General features: G+C 45.4%; 2 protein-coding genes across 3 annotated transcripts in view; both read right to left on the bottom strand.

The window, feature by feature from the left end:
• The window catches only part of DESI2 (desumoylating isopeptidase 2), a 40,524-nt gene extending 31,811 nt beyond the window's left edge, over nt 1-8,713 (bottom strand). Inside the window, exon 1 of one of the 2 annotated variants that reach the window (XM_060243748.1) lies at nt 8,254-8,713. In XM_060243748.1, coding sequence (XP_060099731.1) covers nt 8,254-8,292 — 39 coding nt within the window. In that variant the 5' untranslated portion in view covers nt 8,293-8,713. Of the gene's footprint in view, nt 1-7,734; nt 7,754-8,253 lie in introns of those variants that run through there. The other variant, XM_060243756.1, reaches the window with a different exon arrangement.
• A 2,836-nt stretch (nt 8,714-11,549) lies between these two features.
• Nucleotides 11,550-22,412, bottom strand: part of LOC132574270 (cation channel sperm-associated auxiliary subunit epsilon-like) — a 115,172-nt gene continuing 104,309 nt past the window's right edge. The window contains exon 12 of the mRNA XM_060242661.1: nt 11,550-11,736. Coding sequence (XP_060098644.1) covers nt 11,550-11,736 — 187 coding nt within the window. The remainder of the gene's footprint in view (nt 11,737-22,412) is intronic.

Here is a 22,412-nt window from a genome sequence, read left to right as displayed (position 1 = left end):
AGAAGAGATCAAGAAGAGGTGGCAAGAATACACAGAATTATACAAGAAGGATCTCATATAAATCATAAAATACATAGTGTCCTTGACAACCATGACAGTGAAATCGATGACCTTGAGCCAGACATCCTGGAGAGTGAAGTCAAATGAGCTTTAGAAAGCATTACTAACAAAGCGAGCGGAGATGATGGTATCCCAGTTGAGCTATTCAAAGTCCTAAAAGATGATGCTGTTAAAGAGATGCACACATTATGTCAACAAATTTGGAAAACACAACAATGGCCACAGGATTGGAAAAGATCGGTTTATATTCCAATCCCAAAGAAGAGTATTGCCAAGGAATGTTCAAACTATCGCACCATTGCACTCATTTCACATGCCAGCAAGGTGATGTTAAAGATCCTACAAGCTAGGCTTCAGCAGTATGTAGACTGGGAACTACCAGAAGTTCAAGCTGGGTTTCGGAGAGGTAGAGGAACTAGAGATCAAATTGCCAACATTCGATGAATTATGGAGAAAGCACGGCAGTATCAGAAAAAACATCTATTTTACCACAAGTTTGGTAAAATCATGCACACTTTCACTCTAAGAAATATAAAGCTGGGGTTTCAAATTATCATTTGCAAGTGGCAGCCAGTTAAACTTAAGAGGAGAGCCAGTTTGGTGTAGTGGTTAAGTGTGCGGACTCTTATCTGGGAGAACCGGGTTTGATTCCCCACTCCTCCACTTGCACCTGCTAGCATGGCCTTGGGTCAGACATAGCTCTGGCAGAGGTTGTCCTTGAAAGGGCAGCTGCTGTGAGAGCCCTCTCCAGCCCCACCCACCTCACAGGGTGTCTGTTGTGGGGGAGGAAGGTAAAGGAGATTGTGAGCCGCTCTGAGACTCTTCGGAGTGGAGGGCGGGATATAAATCCAATATCTTCTTCTTCTTAACTTTGCAATTGTTCTAATCACATGGAGAGTTGCCTGTTCATATTTGAGTTGATGATGACATCGGTTCTGAAACTGCCTGGAAATCTGGGGAGGCAGGGCAGGGAGGATAAGTGAGCTTACCACCATTTCATTATAAAACTAGAACCCTACAGATAACTTCCATGCATGCTTCCATGGAGTATTGTGACTAATGAGAAAACACACCACATGGTCATTTAAAACAATCCTGAAAGTGATAAAGCATGGAGAGGCCAAAGAAGCTAGACTAGAGTATATTTCACTGTCCTACTATGGTAGAATTCTTCCTCATCACTGTTAGAATCCAGCCTGAATATAGCGGGCAAGACATACAAACTTGATCTATACTACAATAACACAGCTATAACTCTGCATTAACTATGCAATCACAGGACAGACATTTAAACATAGATCCATACTTCTTGTCTGTATTACGTGACCCTATTGCTCCCACCAGCCAAGGTCTCTGACAGAAGACTGTGATAAAAGGAAATACTTCTTCACCCAAAGGGTGATTAACATGTGGAGTTTACTGCCACAGGAGGTGATGGCGGCTGCAAGCACAGACAGCTTCAAGAGGGGATTGGATAAACATATGGAGCAAAGGTCCATCAGTGGCTATTAGCCACAGCATATTGTTGGAACTCTCTGTCTGGGGCAGTGATGCTCTGTATTCTTGGCGGGGGGGGGGGGGGACCACAGTGGAAGGGCTTCTAGAGTTCTGGCCCCACTGATGGATCTCCTGATGGTGCCTGGGTTTTTTTGGCTAATGTGTGACACAGAGTGTTGGACTGGATGGGCCACTGGCCTGATCCAACATGGCTTCTCTTATGTTCTTAACCCCCACCCTTAAAGATGCAGAAGAGGAATCAACACAGAGAGGCTCATTTATGGAACTTCCTCTACACAGAGATTCACCAGGTACATAGCCTTCTCAGTTTTAGGCACCACATGACAATCTTATGTTCATTATGGCTTTCGCTTGAGCAAAAACTGAGTAAGTTGCTAGTTTTTGTTGCTAACCACTGCACGGGGCTATATTGAGAGAGTAGATGGGAATGATAGATGGCTATGGAAAAAAAACTGATTGGTTAGGGCAATATTTTCATCACCCCCCTCCACTTTAGCTCACCTGACAAATATCCCAGAGAAGCAGCCGGAACAAAATAAAAAGTATAGAAATAGTTTATTAATCATCTGGCCTGGAAAAAAAACAACTAACATTATCTAGGAAGTAAAAAAAAGTCTAAAATATATTTAAGAATATGCATGGGAGTTAAGAAACTAGATAGTTTTAATGATGACACATTTCCCCTTGATCCTCAAGTTCTCATGGGGTTCTCTACTGTTATAATCTAACACAGGGGTGTCAGACTCATTTGTTATGAGGGCCAGATATGACATAAATGAGACCTTGTTGGGACAGGACGTGCCATGTGTGTACCTATTTAAGATTCAGTAGCAGAGATATAAGCATTTTAAAGGACACAGACAAACATGACTGAAGTTTTTTTTTAAAAAAAACACCCTTAAAATAAAACATGCTTAAAATATTAGCACTTGTTGGTCTTAAAGGTATTTTCTTTGTATTTCTCCCATGGGATCTGGGGAACTAAGCGAGGGAAGCTCTGGCTCTTTCCATCCCTCAATATATAATAAAAAATGGACTGATGGTATATACAACAACATAACAAGACACCCAACACTAGGCTCAATTTCCATAATGAATAAATTATTCAGTTCCACGCTGTGTATGAGTTCTGCCCAACTGGTCCCAGACGGAGACCCTGGGTTCTTTATTACTGCGTTTCAATATTATTTCTTCAGTGGTACAAGCTATGAACAGAACAAACAATAAATGAAAACAAATTATTATATAATTCCATATTATTAAGTATGTTTTTTAAATTATCTATTAATTATCTAGCAGATGACAGCCAGTTGCTCGGGGGCCTGATAGTAGCCCTCTGGGGTTCTGATTTGGCCCCTAGGCCACATGTTTGACACCCCTGATCTAACACCTGCAGAGGCTGGGAAGGTTTTTCAGCCAGTTATTTTTTTAAGGCTTCAACAAAATGACAGACAAGAGCATCATCTGAAATTCAGATACTAAGGAGGCAATCTGCTAAACCCGTGCAATAAGTTGCTTTGTTGGTTGGTGCTGTTAATGGTCTCAGTCTCCACAAAAAGCAAGAGTTCTCTGTTGCTTAGAATTCATTTGCATCTCTCCACTCATGTACCACAAATTGCTTTTGGGTAATCTTGGTATGTCCTATTAAGCAGGTTTTTAGAAGTACGAAACACTTATTCGTGTTTTACTTGACAGCTCTATGCAACGTACTTTTGAAGTTATAGAAACTACATTACTTTACCTTTAGATGGATTTAAAAAAAGAAATATAAGGCTTAAGGAGGAGAGAGAAAAATATGGCATATTTTGGGCATGTTAGGATTAAGGGACAGGAGGCTGTATTATGAGACCTTATCCACACCAGTCATGCTACAAGTTATAAACAAGTACGGTAAGTCAGACTTAACGCCTGAATGCTGTTTGTCATGAAGGAGTACACCTACACTGCGCTTTCACAAGTCTCATTGCAACTGGTAGGAATACCTTGGCCCTGCCCTAAATTAATTTATTAAGGAGATATTGTTGATTCAAAACACGATAGTCAAAGTTAAATTCTAGTTTCGTCTTTGAAGTTTTCCAACTCTTTATGCAGATCACAATATGCACGTATACTTGCTTACAGGATACTGGCCTGTATCCAGCCAGTTACTCTGACAGAACGGCATTTCTGTTTGCAGAAGATGGGGTAGCAATTTTTACTAACTCCCTCTTTCCACTGCAGACCCCGCACTTTGCTCCTACGCTGTTCCTGAAGGACCACTTATTCCCAGGAACAAGATTTCAGGTGCTTAGTGAGCTATAGGAGGAGGGGAAAACAAAAAGCCCTTCTCCACAAATCCATGGATGGTCGGATTTACTCTTGTATTAGTGGATAATTATGTTTCTAAAGAGAAGTCCAGGGACGGTTGGAGGGGGACAGAAAACTTTAAGGGGGAAATGAAGGCATTTTCAAAACAGAAAAATTTGGTATGCACTGAAAAAAATCCTATGAAATATTTTTTTTCAAGGCACAACAAACACAAGCTTTGCTCATCATTTTGGGCCACTTTAGCCTCACAATCCCCATACTTTTACAATGACAGTGAGCTTGTGTTTCTTGGGTCAGAGAGCCAATTCTCAGGTTATCTGAATATACACATCTTCAGTCATATACATTCTGAAAGGTGGACGTAGTCGTGGCTGTGTATTTTTTATACTAATATATCCTTGGGGAAGTGGCTGAATTCCAGATGCATGAACAAGGATTCCAGAGTGAACAGCCTGCTGGAGCAACAAAAGAAAAGGAATCTTGTGGTACTTCCAGTTCTTTATAGATGATGCAAGGTCTTTTATGTTAAAGGTGCACAACATATTCAAGCATCCTTATCCTCAACTTGCAACAATAACAATTTGTCTGCAAGAATGAAATGTAGGAATGGCCTTTGCAAGGTATTAATGGCACTGATATATTTGGGCAGCAATTACACCAAAGAAAATCATAAAATTGCTGGGGAGTATTTCAGGCACTCTTTCCAATAGAATAATTGTTCATGTCCCTCTATTAATCCTTTTGATCTACTATAACAAGCAGGTACCCAGATGGATGGATGGAAATACCCAGAAGCAGTGCCTAGCTTCAATGCTGCTTATTACAGCAAATCTGGTTTCAACCTTACAATACTAGATGAATGCTGGGAGGGACAAAAAGCCATGGAACAACCCAATGAGAATGAATGTTTAATTATTACATCGCACCATTCTACCAAGTAGCTCTGATCCTCTGCTTTTTAACACCAAAGACAGATCAGGCAAAGAGGGTGAATGACCCACAGTGTCACTCAGGAAACCTCATGGCTGAGTAGGGATTTTAAATCCAGGTCTTCCTAGTTGCAGTCTGACAAACTGTCCTCTAAATTGAAAAAACAATCCAGATACAATCCAGGATCAAATTTTCATTATCTAGAGGCAAGAGACAGCTCAAGCCTGGTTTTTGCTGAAATTGCCAAAACCTCTAAACAGCAAGCCAGTAATAAGTATTGTTTCCTGCCTCTGTGTACTGTAACCTAAGTCTGGGAGACACAGTTGCTCACTTAACTGCCCAAGACAATTAAAATTATGAGCAGTGTTTCCAGTATCAGGCTGTGGCTATCTCATTGTCTAGTCACAGACAACCCAACTGAGTTTGTCACCTTCTATAACATTTTTAACCCTTATTGTGATATTTTGTTGTTGAGTTGTTCCTATTATACAGAACTTCAAACCCTGTTGTGAATCTTGTTTATTTGTGTTTGTTTACTCCCTTTGTGCTCTGTCTTTCTCGCCAATGGGAACCAAAAGCGGCTTTACATCATTTTCCTCTCCTCCATTTTATCCTCACAAAAACCCTGTGAGGTAGGTTAGGTTGAGAGAGTGTGGTTACCAAAATGTGCAGGTATTCTCTTAGAGAACTGTGGGTTTAATTTATGAGTGACTTGCTCTTCACATTTTAACGGACCCTTGCAGCTGAGAAAAGCATAAATGTCACTTTAACAGCCTGGGAGCTCTGTTGGATTTTGGCCTTCTGCTGAAAAAACAGGTCAGCCAAGTAGCCAGAAATGTCTTTTTTTACCTTCACATAGCACAGAAATTGTCCCCTTTTTCAGACTCAATTGATCTAGCCAAACTAATCCATGATAACCTTGAAACTAAGCTACAGCTAACATGCTCCGCAAGGGTGACCTTGAAGACAATACAGAAACTATAAGAAGAAGATATTGGATTTATATCCCGCCCTCCACTCCGAAGAGTCTCAGAGCGGCTCACAATCTCCTTTACCTTCCTCTGCCACAACAGATACCCTGTAAAGTGGATGGGGCTGGAGAGGGCTCTCACAGCAGCTGCCCTTTCAAGGACAACCTCTGCCAGAGCTATGGCTGACCCAAGGCCATGCTAGCAGGTGCAAGTGGAGGAGTGGGGAATCAAACCCGGTTCTCCCAGATAAGAGTCCGCACACTTAACCACTACACCAAACTGGCTCTCCTGGTGCAGAATGTAGTATCTGGTGCAGAATGTAGTATCTAATTGCTGACAAGGGCTAAGTGTTTTGAACATATTACCCCAAGTTTATGATTGCTACCTTGGCTGCCAATTTGCTTCCATGTTCAGTTCAAGGTCTTGGTGCTAACCTTTAAAGCACTTCATGACCTGCTGGGACAGCCTTCATCCACATGTGTCCAAAAGGCAGACCCAGCCATCAGACCAGGGGTTATGAATAGTTCCTTCACTCAAGATAGTGAGAACTGTTTCTACTCAGGCTTTGTCAGTGGTTGTTCATGTTCTATTAACAAGCTTCCTAAGGAAGTAAGGTCCAACCTTACGATTTCAGAGACTCTGTAGGACAAAGCTTATCCAATGTGCCTTTGGTGCCTTGTGAGTGTGAGTCAGTTGTTATGATGGGTAAGCAGTCTGCTCTGCTTTTATTATTTTTATCATATCTTAAATGAAATGAGATTTTAGCTGGTTTTAATGATGTAAGCCACTTTGAGTTCTGTTGATCAGGAGAAAAGAGGGATTACAAATATTTTCAATATAAATAAATCATTGGCAACCAGATTTACTACATAACGTGGACAGTAATGAAACAAAAGACAACATAGATATTATTTCAAGGCACTCGAAGTATTCAGAAGCAATACAGTATTGGGTACTTTTAAGTTTTACTTCCAAAAACTAAGCACAATGTCCTCCAACTTCTTGTCCTTAATAGCACTACAAAATAATCACCTCCATACTGCTTTTAATTCCAATGGTTTTCTTTAATGAAATGAATGACATCCAAGTTTTCCTGTTCATATTTCAGAATATTCAGTTGCTGTTATAAAACAGTTGTGCATTTGTATGTGATGGTAAGGCAGGGAAGGGGGGAGAAATCAGGAAAAAATGAAGCTATTGCCCCCAGTGACTTTTTTTCAATTTTTCCAATAGAAAGATTGTAAATTTGCAGAAACTCTGACAAGACCTGCTATGAAATGTTTTCTCTGTTGCGACATATGAAAGGTTAAGACAAGATGCTACGCACTCAAAGTGTGAAGTATGAAGATTTTTATACGAAACTATCTATAGCATTAGATTGAGACATTTCCTATCTATACTTCCAGATGTGTAGCCATGTTAGTCTTTAGCATGAAAATAAAGCAGACATCTGGGAGCATCCTAGAGACAAAAATAATGTATTCCTGTATAAACTCTGACTCACAAAAAATTATGCAGGAATAAATTCTGTTGGTCGCCAGAGTTCTGTTTCATTTCCCTGTGTTTAGTGTAGTCATCTATTCTACATGTTTTCAAAGGCATGTTCATTGTTTAAATGTGACTAATTTTGTATACAATTAATGCACATGACTATAATCACAACTGAAAAGTGTAGCATTTTGAACATTGTAAAGTTTGACTTTATGTCCAAATACGCTGGTACTAGTATTCTAAAAGTATTTTCAATTTTTATTAATTCCTGCCTCTTAAATAGCAAAAATCTAAGATGTATATCCTAAGACAGCATAGGATGTAACCAATTCAAGAAGCTTCTATCTGATCCTTACCGATGTCTGCAGTTATATATGAAATATTATATATGAAATAGAAAGCCTGGACATTTTCTTGAACCCGGGAACCTCCATAAGAAAACGGAAAGTTCATACACCTGTTGCTGAACATTCGCGTTCTTAATTCCACACACACCAATTACTTGCGCTACTTTTAAACCAATTTAAAACCAAGAGTAGATTTAAAACCGTTTTTTAAGAGATAAAATATCACCACATAATTTGCGGTAACGCGCGTGTGTGAAAAAGGTGAGGTAGCCCAAAGAAAGCCGCCTCGAAACTCAAGGGAAGCAAGCAATCGACTGCTTAGGCCGCCAAATTGTCGGGGGAGAGGAGGAGCTGCTCGGCTGAACGACCTCTGTAGCCCGCCTTGCCCTCGAGGAGAGGCAAGAGAAGCGGGTGCTTGAGTCGCCCTGAGTGCATTTCAACCCTGAGCACAGAGTGCTCCATGACTTTTCGAAAAAGAAGAGGCGGAGTTGCCAGAGAGCCTTCTTTGTACTCGGAAGGCAGCTAACAGCCAGGGGCTGGGGGAAGAGCTGGAGTGGTGGGGGAGGACTGGGCTCTGCGCCAGACTCCGCCCGGGAAAGGGGCCTCTCTTTCTCTGGGGTCTCGCTTACCATGTCGTAGACATTGAGGATCACCAGCTGGTTCGCCATCCTCCTCCCGCACAGCGTGGTGGCTGCACTCCACTGGGGCCCCTCTCAGGCCGCAGGCGGGACCCCCGGGGGACGCCACCTCCTCGTCCTGCCTCTTGCTGAGGGGCGGGAGGAGGCGGCGGCGGCGGCTCCCGGCAGCATGGAGCCACCTCCCGGGTGGGGGGGGGGAGTTGGGGCTGCACCCCCAGGAAGCTCCGCCGGCCCACGCACGGCAGGAATCGGCACTCGTGGCTGCACTCCAGTGAGGCCTGTCTCACCCCTGCTAATATCTGGATCGAAGCCTCGCTTTTCAGGCGGAAAGAGCCTACACTGATGAACAAGTGCCCGGACGCCCACGGCTTTACTCAAGACATCGAAACACAACCCTACAAGTCTATCCACATCTGCAATGGGGAGAGGAGCACCAAGACTACAGCCCCCAGCATGCATCACGGGAGTAACCCGTTTCCCAGCAGACTATGCGGTTGAACGCGAAGTACGAATCCCCGAGAAAGGGCGGAAAGTTTAAATGCCCTTTCTTTTGACTGGGTTTTTAAATTATGCATTCATCCAGGATGAATAGGTTTGTGGCATTCATTTGGGCACAGAAATTTCTTTGGGTTTGAGCCAAAGCCTATTGGGTGCTGGGCAGCCTTATCTCTAGGATATTCAAGAAATATCTGGGAACTTTGGAGGTGGAGCCAAATTTTTATTTGGAAATTTTTATTTCCTCTCAAATTTATCAAATATTATATTGTAATAGAATAATTTTGTTGTGGGACTAACTAATTGTGGGTTGTTGGTCCTTATTCTGGTGCTGCCACCAAATATGACCAACCCCTGTATCTCTCTGATCCTCAGGTAGATTTTTTTCCAGCTAAAATTTCAGTTCCCCTCAGTGACTGTGACACACTACAGTAGCAGGTATATCTTCTCTACTAAGATAAACTTAAGCTGTCCCACCTTTTTTTTTTAGGTATTGGGCTTTTATTCAGCACACAAACTCAGCAATGGAGGAGGGAGCACTCTCTACAGTTTGGGAAAGCTCTAAGAACATGCAAATTCCTTTCTGCAGCAGGCTTGTGCATGTGCAGTCCCATGTCAGACTGGACAGAAGCCTCAAAGATGAATAGGAAATGATTAATTGGGCTGAATAATAAAGGAACTAAAGTAAAGGGAGAAACAGAATTTTTACTGAACAGGATCTACTTCTGTGTAAAGATATTTCCCAGTGAACATGATCATTGCTGAAATATAGGACTACATTAAACACCATAGGGAATCTCAGTTGCAATTCTGTTTAGGGATGACTGAAGAAAAAAAGACCCTTTTATAGTTAAATCAAGTCTCATATAAACAGCCCTATGTCTTGCAAATCATAGAAATATCAGGGAGGAATCATCATATTTGTGCCAATAAGAAAAGGAAGGAAAAATGTTAAATTTTAATGATTTTAAAAAATGGTTTACATAATGGCTGTTGTTTAATGTAAATTATTTGATTTAATTTTGGACTTGTTTGACCTCATTTTGGAGATGTATACGGAATACAAAGTATTAGCTGTTGCTGTTCATGCTTTTTATGAAATTGCTCTTTGGGCCAGTTTTTACAGACCAAACTGTATTTAATTTAACAATAGTAAAAGAGATTAAAGAAGAAGAAGCACTCTAACAGTTATTTAACTAGACATCCACAGTCCTCTCTGGAGCTGCATGTTGGAATATTTTAAAATCTTCCCATCACATATTTCTTCTAAGCTTCTCTTTCTTCTATGAAACTATGGCTGAGGCTTTGAAACAGGGGTGGCCAAACTTCCTTAACAGAAGAGCCAAACAGAACAAACATCAGATATTTGAGAGCCGCAAGACATGAACATCAGGTGTTTGAGAGCCAGACGGAAACAAGGATAACAGATGGGGGAGGGAATAAGGAGAGAGAGGTGGAAAGAAAGCAACTTTGACTGTAAATGCACTCTCCAAGCCTCTGGCTGGCTTGACTTGGAGAAGAGATTTAAAGAGACAAATGTCTTCTCCAAGCTGGCCGATGGGGCAGTAGGGGCTTCGAGAGCCACACAATATGTATGAAAGAGCCACATGTGGCTCCTGAGCTTCAGTTTGGCCATCCCTGCTCTGAAACATGCCCTGCTATCTCTCTTGTCTGATTTTCCCAGTGTCTGGAGCTTAGCCCTCATCAGAGTAAAGAAGAACTAGATGCCTCAGACCCATTCATTTAATTACATGAGTATCTCCTTCATGTTGGGAGATGGGTACCAATCGCCTTCGGTGGGAGTGGGGGGGGGGGGAGAAAATGATTAGGGCCATTCAGCAAAAGCATGAAAACCATCCAAACAATCACCCAAAAATGCTCTGGAAAGAATCTGGTTATATAGATGGATATACCAAATCCTAGCCTAGCCTAGCCTGCTTTTGAAAATGTCACCACTCCCACATTTTGTCAAGGTTCAGGGTACAATGCAACACTGTTTAAGAATTTTGTGTACTTTTTCTTAACACTGTAAGATTTCATACTTTCGTTTATCTTAGATACAGTACAGAATCTATAAAGGTAACGATTATAAAATAACAGTAAAGTATATTTCATCTATATTTTATTTGTTAATATGTTGACATCAAATCATTTGCTAGATTTAATAATGTAAGCAATTGGAAGTTTCTTTGAAAGTTACAAGAAAACTCTTATTTTCTGAAATGAGGAGCATCCAAGAATTGTTAAGTATGTTGGCATATAATGGATAACAAACTCTGTCACAATCAGTTTGAGCTACATAACACAATAGATTAATCATGACAGATTTACAAATCTAAAAGGAAATATTTAAAATTGTGACTTCTGTATGCAAAGATTTCTAGATAGCAAATATACCCCTCAATCATATGCAGAGTTAGATTTAGGCATGCCTAACATTGCATTGGATTAGGCTCCAGAAGTCCTAGTCCTTGTAGTACAACAGTATGGCATCTAATTTCTGCAAAGCAGTGGAATCTCATTTACAGAATTCTTACACAGACATTGGAGGCAGGACAAAGAAAACCAGCAGAACTAGTAGGAAATGTCTACTTATTGTAAACATTTACACAACATTTAGCTTAAAATTATATAATACCAGTTAGAGGCACCTCGGGGCTAATTGTACAGTATCTCTAAAATACAGTAGATTTGGTGTGAGGTTTTTGTGGAAAAGGTAAAAAGCTCTTTGAGTTATATTTTTAATATTAAAATTTCTTGAAAATAACATTGTTTTACAGTTTATTTACAAGTTATTCTTCTTTCTTAAGTTCATCTGCTGAAGTTCTTGCACGAAGACGTGGATGAAGGGGCCGCAGAGCATCAACACAAAGGAGTGACCGAAATATTGTAACATATCTGAAATAGCTGAAGACAAGGACTCCCAAAAACAAAGTTACTATCAAGGTAGAGAAACCAGCAACCTTAACACCACTTGGGCTGGAAGAAAAATAAAACATAATTTATGTATTTTTTAGTTTTATGTTTTTAACAGGATCATATTATAGCCTCTGGTGTACCTAAAGTTGCCAGCCCCCTGGAGATCTCCTGCTTTTATAACTGATCTCCCAGCTTACAGAGCTCAGGTCCCCTGGAGAAAATGGCTGCTATGAAGAGTGGACTCTCTGGCATTGTACCATGCAGAGGCCCTCCCCAAACCCTACCCTTCCTGTATCCATCCCCAAAGTCTCCAAGTATTTTCCAACACAGACCTGGCAACCCTAGGTGTACCCCAACCCAAGTGCTAATCACAAATAGCAAATTATAAATCTCCAAATCTAATCTCTCCAATTTTTCTCCATATGATTTAACTCCTACAAACCCCACACGTTCCCCAGAGGGTACTTAGATCTGGAACGCAAAACTTAACTAATGATCCCTGATCCCCGGGCTGAGGGAGGCAAGACTGAAAACAACCAGAGAAAGAGCCTTCTCAATCGCTGACCCCCATTGGTGGAACCAACTGCCTGAGGAGGTCAGAGACTTGCAGGATCTTGCCCAGTTCCGCAAGGCCTGCAAGACGATATTATTCAGCTAGCTTTTAACTGAAACTGCCAAGATATTAGATCTAAATGGATGTCTAAGAATACTGTAACTAAACGGAAATTAGCACCAAATTGTTTAAATTATTTTAACTGTTTTAATTTAATGTTTAATTTAATTGTTTTATTGTGACTTTATTGTGCATTGTGAGCCACCCTGAGCCTGCTTCGGCGGGGAGGGCGGGATATAAATTGAATAAACTAAACTATTACATAGATGGTACCTTCCCCCAGCTGGTTATATCATATTGACTCTAAGATTAGTCTCAAATGCTGGAAGAATTGTGGTCAATTCAGTCATTACATGCATTTTTTGTAGTATTGTCCACATATCAGTCTCTATTGGAAACAAATGCTATCTCATATACATGTAATGATGGGGTTTAAAGTCCCTACTATACCTGAAACAGTTCTCCTTGGCTTCTGGCCAACCTTTAATTGTACTAAGACAAATTTATGCTAATCTGTATCTATTGGTGTTAGCTAGAATAGTGATTGCCACTAAATGGAGAGATAAGGCTATGCCAACGATTCAACAATGGCAAAACAAAATTTGGGAAGCTTTTATATATAGTAAGATCACACACAGCTCCCTAGTTCCAGATCTAGCAAAATATCAACTGAAATTTCAAATGCTTTGGTTTCCAGTGGTGGAATATTTGGCGGAACAAACTTTATTCCTAACAAAGCATATTATCATGACTTAATATTTTAAAAATATTTTAATGCTTTTTGATGTTTCGATAGAACATGCTATCCATCCTTTTGTCACTAAGATTTCTGTATAATTAAGTTGCAATAGCATTGTAACATGACTGATTTACTACTATGTACTGTATTGTACTTCTTATCTCTGTTGCAAATATGATTGCTGTTAATTTTGGTTTTGATTTTAAATAAAGCTTTATTTTTTTTTGGGGGGGAGGGACAAGAAACAAATTAATAATAATAATAATAACTTTATTTTTATATCCCGCCCTCCCCCGCCAAAGGCGGGCTCAGGGCGGCTCACAGACATGGAATTCCATGATTCAAGTAAAACAATGTAGACAGTTTTAAATATGGTCAATTACATAATAAATTTTTAAAAATAGATAAAATATATAAATTAGGTGCTAAAATACTGTAAGTCATACATACAAATTACTATCAAAAAGCCTTGCAAAGCAATTCTATATGTGTTTACTCAGACAAAAGCCCTTCTGATTTCAGTGGAATGTTCCCCTAATATACATAGGATTGCAGTCTTTGTGTGATTAAAAATCAGCAACATCACCACCAAAGTGGTTCAAACTATGACTCTTTAGATTTTTGTCCAAATTGAACAGGCTCTCTATGTCATGGAGAAACACTGTTTGGCCAGTTACTTACCAAACTTCACTTCTAGAAAAATTTTGGCAGTTTTAATCAAATTAGAACATGGGAGATAATGTGAATAGGCTCTCACACAGTTTTGAAAAAAAAAATTAATTAGCAGCCCCTCATACAGTTTTGAACACATGGTAAGGGTCACTGTGTAAATGACCCTTTCCTTTTGTGCTTTTTACACAATTAAGATTGCTTCAGGCAGGCTTTAATTTGGATGGCTAGCACAAATTCAAAAGGTAGGGGGCTAGGATAAGATGGGCTGTAGGTGAATTTGATGAGGTTCCCCCCCACACACACACACAAAAACCTCTTTAAAACTGGGTGAAGGGAAATCAGTCATTTTGTTGGACCCCCCCCCTCCAAACACACACAGTTTTTCTCATGAAAATGTTAGTAGATTTTGAGAAAATTGAGATATCTGGGGATGACCCCAGACTCCCCTGTCCTCTCCAGCTGTAGCACGAAGAATGCACTAGAACTGGCTAGGGAGGGTGTGACAAAGTGATTTTCTACAGGGGCAGGGGCAGTGGACCTTCCAAAACATATCTGAGACTGACTGACTGTTATGTATGTGGACTCAAGTGAAGACTTTGGGTGTGCCTGCCGGGCTCATTGGAGCCATGCGGACTGAGCTTGGGGACTTGGGAACAAAGGTCTGCAGGATCCAAATCTCTGCAGCCCTAGACCAGTCACAAGTCCCCACCAGTTTGAATGACCCAATGATGTGCTAGCGCGGGAATCCAGAGATGTATATAAGTTGGGCCAGTAGGCCCCCATCCTCAGTCTTGTAATGTAGCCCTATCCTATAGCATGTCTATTAAAGAGCTTGTGATCACTCAACTGGCGACTCCTCCATGCGTAGAACCCACTATATTATAGTGGTGACAAGGATGGGATACAGATGAGCGAGGCCCAGGACCAACCGGCATTGCCAAACGCACAGAGCTCCAGCGCTACCACACAACAGGCACCGCCCCCCAGCCTGACCATGGCCACCGCATCCAGATCGCAAAACTCCATTCTGGAGTTTGACATAGCACAGCCCGAGGCCTGGGAAGCCTGGGTCAAAAGACTCAAGTACCACTTTGTGGCACAACGAATCAAGGATGATGAACCAGAAATCAAAAAGGCCATCCTGCTGAGCAACTGTGAGATCGCAACCCTACAGCTCGCAGAGGGCCTAGACGCACCAGGAATGCTCAAAGCATCCTACTTCGACGAGATCATCAAGGCGCTGACTGGCCATTTCGTCCCGAAGTCTACCCGCCTCACCCAGCGGCTACAGTTCCTCAACAGATTCCAGGAGCCTAATGAGACAGCCGCAATCTTTCTGGCCTGCCTATGCGACATGGGAAGGAAGGTGGACTACGGCACACAACTTGAAGACGCCCTGATCGTGAAATTCACTCACGGCCTCCGGGACTTGAAGGCACATAGGAAAATAGCTACAGAGGATGATTCTACCCTGGTGTAGGTGCTACAGATAGCTGCTGCCACAAAGGATGTGAGTAAGAAGGCCCGCCACCTTGGCTCCAGCGCTCACCACCTGCGACCGGCCACAGAGTCAGAAGACTTCAATGGGGATGATGCCCTGAAACTGTACCAGGCAAATCGACAAAAGTCACGAGCACGGGCAACAGAAACGACCACCCCAAGACCTGAGCCAGCTGCGGGGAGCTGCACGAGTGATGCACCTGCAGGTTCCGGGGCATGACTTGCCACACGTGCAGAAAAGCTGGGCACCTGGTCCGGGTCTGCTGATTGTCGGCGCAGCAGCAAGGGAAGCCTCCATGCCAACAAGATGTCTGCCACCAAGAGGTCGCACTCGTGGACGACATCCAGGCACTCTCCACGACGGGGACCCAGGTATGCCAACTGCCCCTCCATCCCCCGATAAGTACCATGTGACTGTATTCATTGACGGCAAGCCTGGCAAAATGGAAGTAGACTCAGGGGTAGGCCAGATGGTCATTTCAGCCCACACATTTAGGGGGTTATGCCCAGGGGAGAGGCCCAACCACAACCATCCCCATTCATAGTCCACGATTTCCAAAAGTGGGAGGTTGCAGTCCTGGGAGTGGGCCTGGTCCACGTTACATACGGGAGGTTCAAGGGAAAGCTTCTCCTAATCGTAGCACAAGAGGACCTGAGTAGCCTTCTGGGGCAGGCCTGGTTTGAGGCCCTAGGGATACGAGTAATGGGTATCCATCACGCCCCCATTCAAAGAGACTTCCAAACCGTGTGTGAGGAATTTCCTGCTGTGTTCGATGGAACCCTGGGAACGTACAAAGGGGACCCCATAGCACTGCAGCTAAACCTGAACGTGCAGTCCATACGGCTGAAGGCCAGGCACGTGCCCCTAGTGTTGAGACCCAAGACTGAAGAGGAGCTAGACCGCCTCGTGGCCCAAGGGGTCCTTGAACCAGTAACGAACGCGAAGAGGGAAACCCCCGTTGTCACCCTGATCAAGTCTAATGGCAGCATCTGCATCTGTGCTGAGTACAAATGAACAATTAATAAGGTGCTGCAAAGCCATTCCTTCCCAGTTCTGGTGGTGAGCCATGTAATAGCATCATTAGCAGGGGCAAAGATTTTTGGGAAATTGGACCTGGAAGAGGCATACCAACAGCTCCCTGTGTACGTCACCACAGCAGAGGCGCAAACTATCATTACGCACCAGGGGGGCCTTCAGAGTAAAGCACTTGCAGTTTGGGGTCAGTGTGGCTCCGGGAATCTTTCAGAACCTGATGGACTCTCTTCTTAAAGGTATTCCTGGGGCCCAGCCGTTCTTTGACGATGTGCTGATAGCCACCACCACCAAAGGGAAGTTCGCCGGCCGCCTCCAGGCTGTGTTGCGGAGGTTTGATGGGGCAGGGTTGAAGGTGAAATGGGAGAAATGTGTGTTGGGGGTGCCCTCCATTCATTTCCTGGGGTATACGGTGGATGCGAGTGGCATTCACCCGGCCCAGGATAAAATAAAGGCCATTTGTGATCTGCCAGCGCTCATCAACAAGGCGGGATTACAATCCTTGGGAATCCTCAATTTCTACCACGCCTTCCTCCCCCACAAGGTGGTGGTAGCAGAGCCCTTACACAGACTGTTGAACAAACAGGCACCATGGATTTGGTGTTGCTGGCAAGTTGTTGCTTTCCAGGCTGTAAAGGACATTCTAACTTCCAACAGCTTGCTGGCGCACATCAACGAGAGGCTGCCTGTCGTTTTAGCGTGCGATGCTTCACCCTACGGGGTGGGCGCTGTTCTGGCACACATACTACCGGATGGCCGCGAGGTTTTAGTAGCTTACTATTCGAGGACCTTACAGAAACCGGAGTGAAACTACGCTCAGATTGACAAAGAGGGCCTGGCCATCATGGTGGGGGTTAAAAAATTCCACGATTTCTTGTATGGCCAGCCCTTCACCATCTTGACGGACCACAAGCCCTTACTGGGCCTGTTCGCCCCTGACCGCCAAACACCCCAAATGCTTTCACCGCAGGTGTTGAGGTGGTCCATCTTCCTCACGGGGTACCAGTACGACCTCAAGTACCGCCTGGGGAAGGCGATGGGCCACGCCGACGCCCTAAGCCTCCTGCCACTACCCTCAATGGACCCAGCCCTTGTGTTCCAGATCATGTCGCTAGAGTCCCTCCCAGACTGCCCGGTGCATGCCAAGGTCACCACCTGCTGCTCCTCTAAGGACAAAACTCTATCTCGAGTTCTGGACTGGGTGTGGAGGGGTTAGCCGGAAGGCCGGGTGGGCTCAGAATTCTCGGTATTTGCATCCCACAGGGATGAACTGTCTGTGCATAAAGGGTGTATGTTGTGGGGAAGTAGGATGGTGGTGCCACCGATACTGCGGCAGCGAGTTCTAACAGCCCTGCACGAGACCCACCCGGGAATTGTGCGCATGAAGGTGCGAGCCCGCAGCTATGTGTGGTGGCCCAGGAAAGACAAAGCAATTGAATCCTGGGTGGCCGGATGTCAGCCATGCCAGGAGACCTGACCAGCGCCGCCCTGCGCCCCAGCACAACATTGGGAGTCCACTCTCAACCCCTGGTTCCATTTGCACCTCGACTTTGCAGGGCCATTCCAGAGGCAAGTATTCTTCATTATTGTGGACTCCTACTCTAAGTGGATGGAGGTAGTTCCAGTAGCGTCCACATCCACATGGGCGGCACTAGGGGCACTCCGCAGGGTTTTTGCCACACATGGCCTCTCAGATATGTTGGTATCGGATAACGGGACGGCTTTCACCTAGGCTGAGTTCCAGGATTTCTGTGGCCGGAACTTAATAAAGCACATACGGTCGGCCCTTTTTCATCCCGCCACCAATGGCCAAGCAGAGAGGATGGTGCGGGTTAAGAAGGAAACATTCCGCAGCATCATACATGGAGAGTGGGAAGCCCGCTTAGCCAAGTGCCTCCTGGCACAATATTCCACCCCCAGCACGTCACCGGCCGCAGCCCAGCCGAGCTGCTCATGGGTCAGCGGCTGACTACCCTGCTTGACGACATGCACCCGGACTGAGCTCCCAACCTACAAGAGGTGCCAGAAGCGGTCCGGGCACCCTGGGGGTTTGACACAGGGGACTTAGTGTTTGCTAAAAACTTTGGGGGTGGGCCAGCATGGATACCAGCACGCGTTTCCAGAGTATTGGGTGCCGTTATGTATGAGGTTACATCTGAGGGGGAGTTCACAATGAGGCGGCACATTGACCAGTTATGGGCATGTGAGTCGCCCGGAGGGGAGGGGGACGCAAATCCGACAACCATGCCAGACGCCGCATCATATGAGCCGGAGGCAGCAGAAAGACCAGCAGCAATACCTCTGCCGGCACCCAAGACAGCAGAGTAGCCAGGACTACCACCAGAACATGAGATCGCAGGGAACCCGACTTCGCCAGCTGAGATCCCCTCAGCGCCAAGCCCTATGCCCAGGGCGCTGGAAGCTGCCGCCATGTCCCCACCCACACCAGTGCTCAGGCGGTCAACACGAGAGCATCGCAAGCCGTGTACCTAAAAGACTATGTCCACTAGGGGCTTGCGAACTAAGGGGAGAGGCATGTTATGTATGTGGACTCAAGTGAAGACTTTGGGTGTGCCTGCTGGGCTCATTGGAGCCATATGGACTGAGTTTGGGGACTTGGGAACAAAGGGCTGCAGGATCCAAATCTCTGCAGCCCTAGACCAATCACAATCCCCCACCGGTTTGAATGACCCAATAATGTGCTAGCGCGGGAATCCAGAGATGTATATAAATTGGGCCGGTAGGCCCCATTCTCAATCTTGTAATGTAGCCCTATCCTATAGCATGTCTATTAAAGAGCTTGTGATCACTCAACTGGCAACTACCCCATGCATAGAACCCACTGTATTATATTGACCCTAAGGGGTAGGCGGGGTCAGCGGAGGGGATGGAGAACCTCCAGAGGAATGATGCTGAGCTCCCCCAGGGGAAAGTGTGAAGAATATGACAGGGCCAGCTGGAAAGGAGGGGGAGGAGGTACCATCCTGTGCTGGTGGCTGCCCTCCCCAGCCATGCTGCAGGGAACATGCCTGCGTTAGCCAGGAGGAAGGGAGCTAAGTCAACAGGGCAGAATGGCAGGCAGTGTGGGGCAGAGAGAACAGCTGCAGTGCTGATTTACTTCTTGAGTTACAGGGGGAGTGTGCAGCCACAGGCTCATTGCCACCACTGCTGCTAGAAGGGAACTAGACAGTGGCGCAGGGTGTAGGGCAGCAGATGGTCCCAGGCCTGAGGCTGAGGAAATGGATGGAAGGTGTGCTGTGAGCAGAGAAGAGGGCCTGTGTGGTCATCAACAGCAAGGAAGTGGTACTGGCCTCAGGAAACCTGAGGGAGTGTGGGAGGACAACAGAACCCTCCTAAATAAACCAGCAGATGATGGGGAAACTGGGCAAGCATATCCATGGAGAAGAGGAGAGCGGCTGTACAGAGTGCTGGCCAGCACCATAGCTAGGGGCCACAGGGGGAGGGGGCTGCAGGAAGCCATTGGGGAGGGAACCATGGGGGTGAGTGCAGAAAGCTGGAGAGGCTGGGGGGCATCTCTCTCTCCTGCGTGATTTAAAGAGCCTGCCGATCAGCTGATTGGCGAGCCCTTTAAATGGCATGGGAAGGACAGTGGCACAATTTAAATCACACAAGGGAGGGCAGCTCGGATGGGATGAAGCCGCCGCCCCCAAACTGGTCAAGGGGTCAGGCCCCATGGTTAGCTACAGGCCTGGTGCTGGCAGAGACACCAGCATTAAATAGTTCCCTCTATCATGATTGGGAATGAGATTGAAGGGGTGGACAGGGAGGATTAAAGGGATGTGGGAAAGGCAGCTGAGGAGATGAAAGATCCTGCATGCATGTACTGTGCTGCAGTACAGAGGCATGAAAGAGCAACACAGGGATCATCCCCTCTAGGGGCCTTCCAACACCTATCTGAGACTGGCTGACCCTAAGGGATAGGCAGTGTTGTGTATTAAATCAGAAACATTCAAGGGTGTTCTGCCAGAGACTTGATGAGTTTGAGGCTCCATAATAACAGGCACCTGGACTCTGGGTGGTGGCCAATGGGGACTAATGGCTTGACTATTGTACCAATAGTTGTGGGTTTCGCAGGCTACTTAAGCAGGGCCAATTGACTTGTTGCTGACTTCGCTAATAAAGCAGAGCTGTTTCACTGCCATGCGTCTTGAACCCAGTATTTAACACTGAAGATGAAGATGGGATCCTTTTGAGTGGAGCCCAGTGTCCATCTGCACTGCACCACGCATCGAGCTCCAGTGCCATTGCGCATCGCATCACAACTGGACCTGACTATGATGGCCGCAGGACACTTCAATGAATTTGACCCCTCCGCCAAGGACTGGGAATCCTATGCTGCCCACTTCGCCTTCTTCTTAGAGTCCTCTAACATCACGTACGATGTGAAGAAGCGGGCCACCTTCTTTTGCATTTGTGGCCACTCAGCGTTTGAGATCACTCACTTGCTACTGGCCCCAGCTGACCTCAAAGACACTCTGTACTGGAACATCATGAACCGGCTACAAGAGCACTTTCCTACCAAACCCGCCATCATAGTGACCCACCATGCGTTCTATGCGAGAAACCAGGAAACCAGGGAGTCGATCACTGCATTCATTATGACTCTCTGGCAGGTGGCCCACCACTGCAATTTCAGCAACCTGGAGGAAGCACTCCAGCTGGTATGTGGTCTCAAGGATGAGCGCATCCAATGGAGACTCCTGGCCAAGAAGGACCCCACATTCCAGGTCGCATTGGAAGAGGCCCTTGCCATGAAGTCAGTCTACCAGTTCGCTGCTGAGGTACGCCAGCTGCAAAGTCCACCAGCTTTGTGGAGGCTCACTGCAGCAGCCCACCTTGTGGAGTCTTCTGACAAGGACAAAGAGGTCCTCCAGATGCCTTGGTCAGTTTGCCATGCCATTTGCCCTACCACCGCTCCTTGCACTGCCGTTGCCACCACCTTGACACCCTGCCCCAGTTGTGGAGAGCTCCACGAGTGGAGGTTCTGCCATTTCCCTGATGCCATATGCCAGAATTGCGGAAAGACTGGACACATCACTAGAGCCTGCTGTTCCAAGGGGATCTGGAGGCGCCAGACTTTTCACCAGGAGTCCACACACACATTGGAGCTCCACACCACCTCACTTCAGCAGCATCAGGTATTGCATCTGCCTCAGGACACCCCAATAAAATTAAAGTGACTAAGGGGGTCTTTGCCTGATGGAGTTAGACATGGGTTCCTCCATTTTGATCATTTCAGAGGAGACCCTCAGGAGACTCTGTCCCAAAGGGGAGTCTTGCCTCAGGCCCGCAGGTTTCACCCTCAGAGACTTCTCAGAACAAGGTGGCCATAAATGGGTAGGGCAAGTTCAGGGTACAGTTCAGGCACTTTAATGGACTTTTTGACCTGCTGGTGGTGGGAGGATGCCGCATGAGTTTGCTAGGACTAGCGTGGTTCACACCCTTAGATTTTGCAGTGTGGACTAGTGTGGTTTACACACTTAGATTTTGCAGTCACCGGGGTGCACAGCTTGACTCCTAAAGACTTGGGAGGATATGTGATGAGTTCCCATCTGTCTTTGATGGGACTTTGGGCCGTTATACAGGGCCACTGGTACACCTAGAGCTAGACCCCCAAGTGTGGCCGATAAGGATGAAGACCCAGCATGTTCCATTCATGCTCAGACATAACATTGAGGCAGAGCTAGACCAAGGGGTTCTAGAGCCTGTGCCTCATGCAACTTGGGAAACCCCCATAGTGATCCCCATTAAATCTAATCAGGACATCCACATCTGTGCAGACAATAAGTGCACTTTAAACAAGGTGCTACAGGACCACTCCTATCTGATGCTGGTAGTCAGCCGTGTTTTAGCATCCCCGGCGGATGCAAAAATATTTGGAAAACTGGACCTAGCCCAGGCCTACCAACAGCTTCCCATAGATGAGGCTACTGTGGAGGCACAGACAATTGTAACACACCAGGGAGCATTCTGGGTGCAGAGGCTGCAATTTGGCATCAGCGTGGCCCCAAGGATCTTCCAGAATTTAATGGACTCTCTCTTAAAAGGCATCTCTGGGGTCCAGCCCATCTTTGATGATGTTCTGATCACCACCCCTACAGAGGAGAAACTTCGTGAATCGTCTCTGTGCCGTCCTGCAACGTTTTGAATTGACTGGA

The sequence above is a fragment of the Heteronotia binoei genome, chromosome 1 (assembly GCF_032191835.1).
Source record: "Heteronotia binoei isolate CCM8104 ecotype False Entrance Well chromosome 1, APGP_CSIRO_Hbin_v1, whole genome shotgun sequence".
In the NCBI taxonomy this organism is placed as follows: domain Eukaryota; kingdom Metazoa; phylum Chordata; class Lepidosauria; order Squamata; family Gekkonidae; genus Heteronotia; species Heteronotia binoei.
This window is presented reverse-complemented; position numbering and strand designations above follow the sequence as displayed.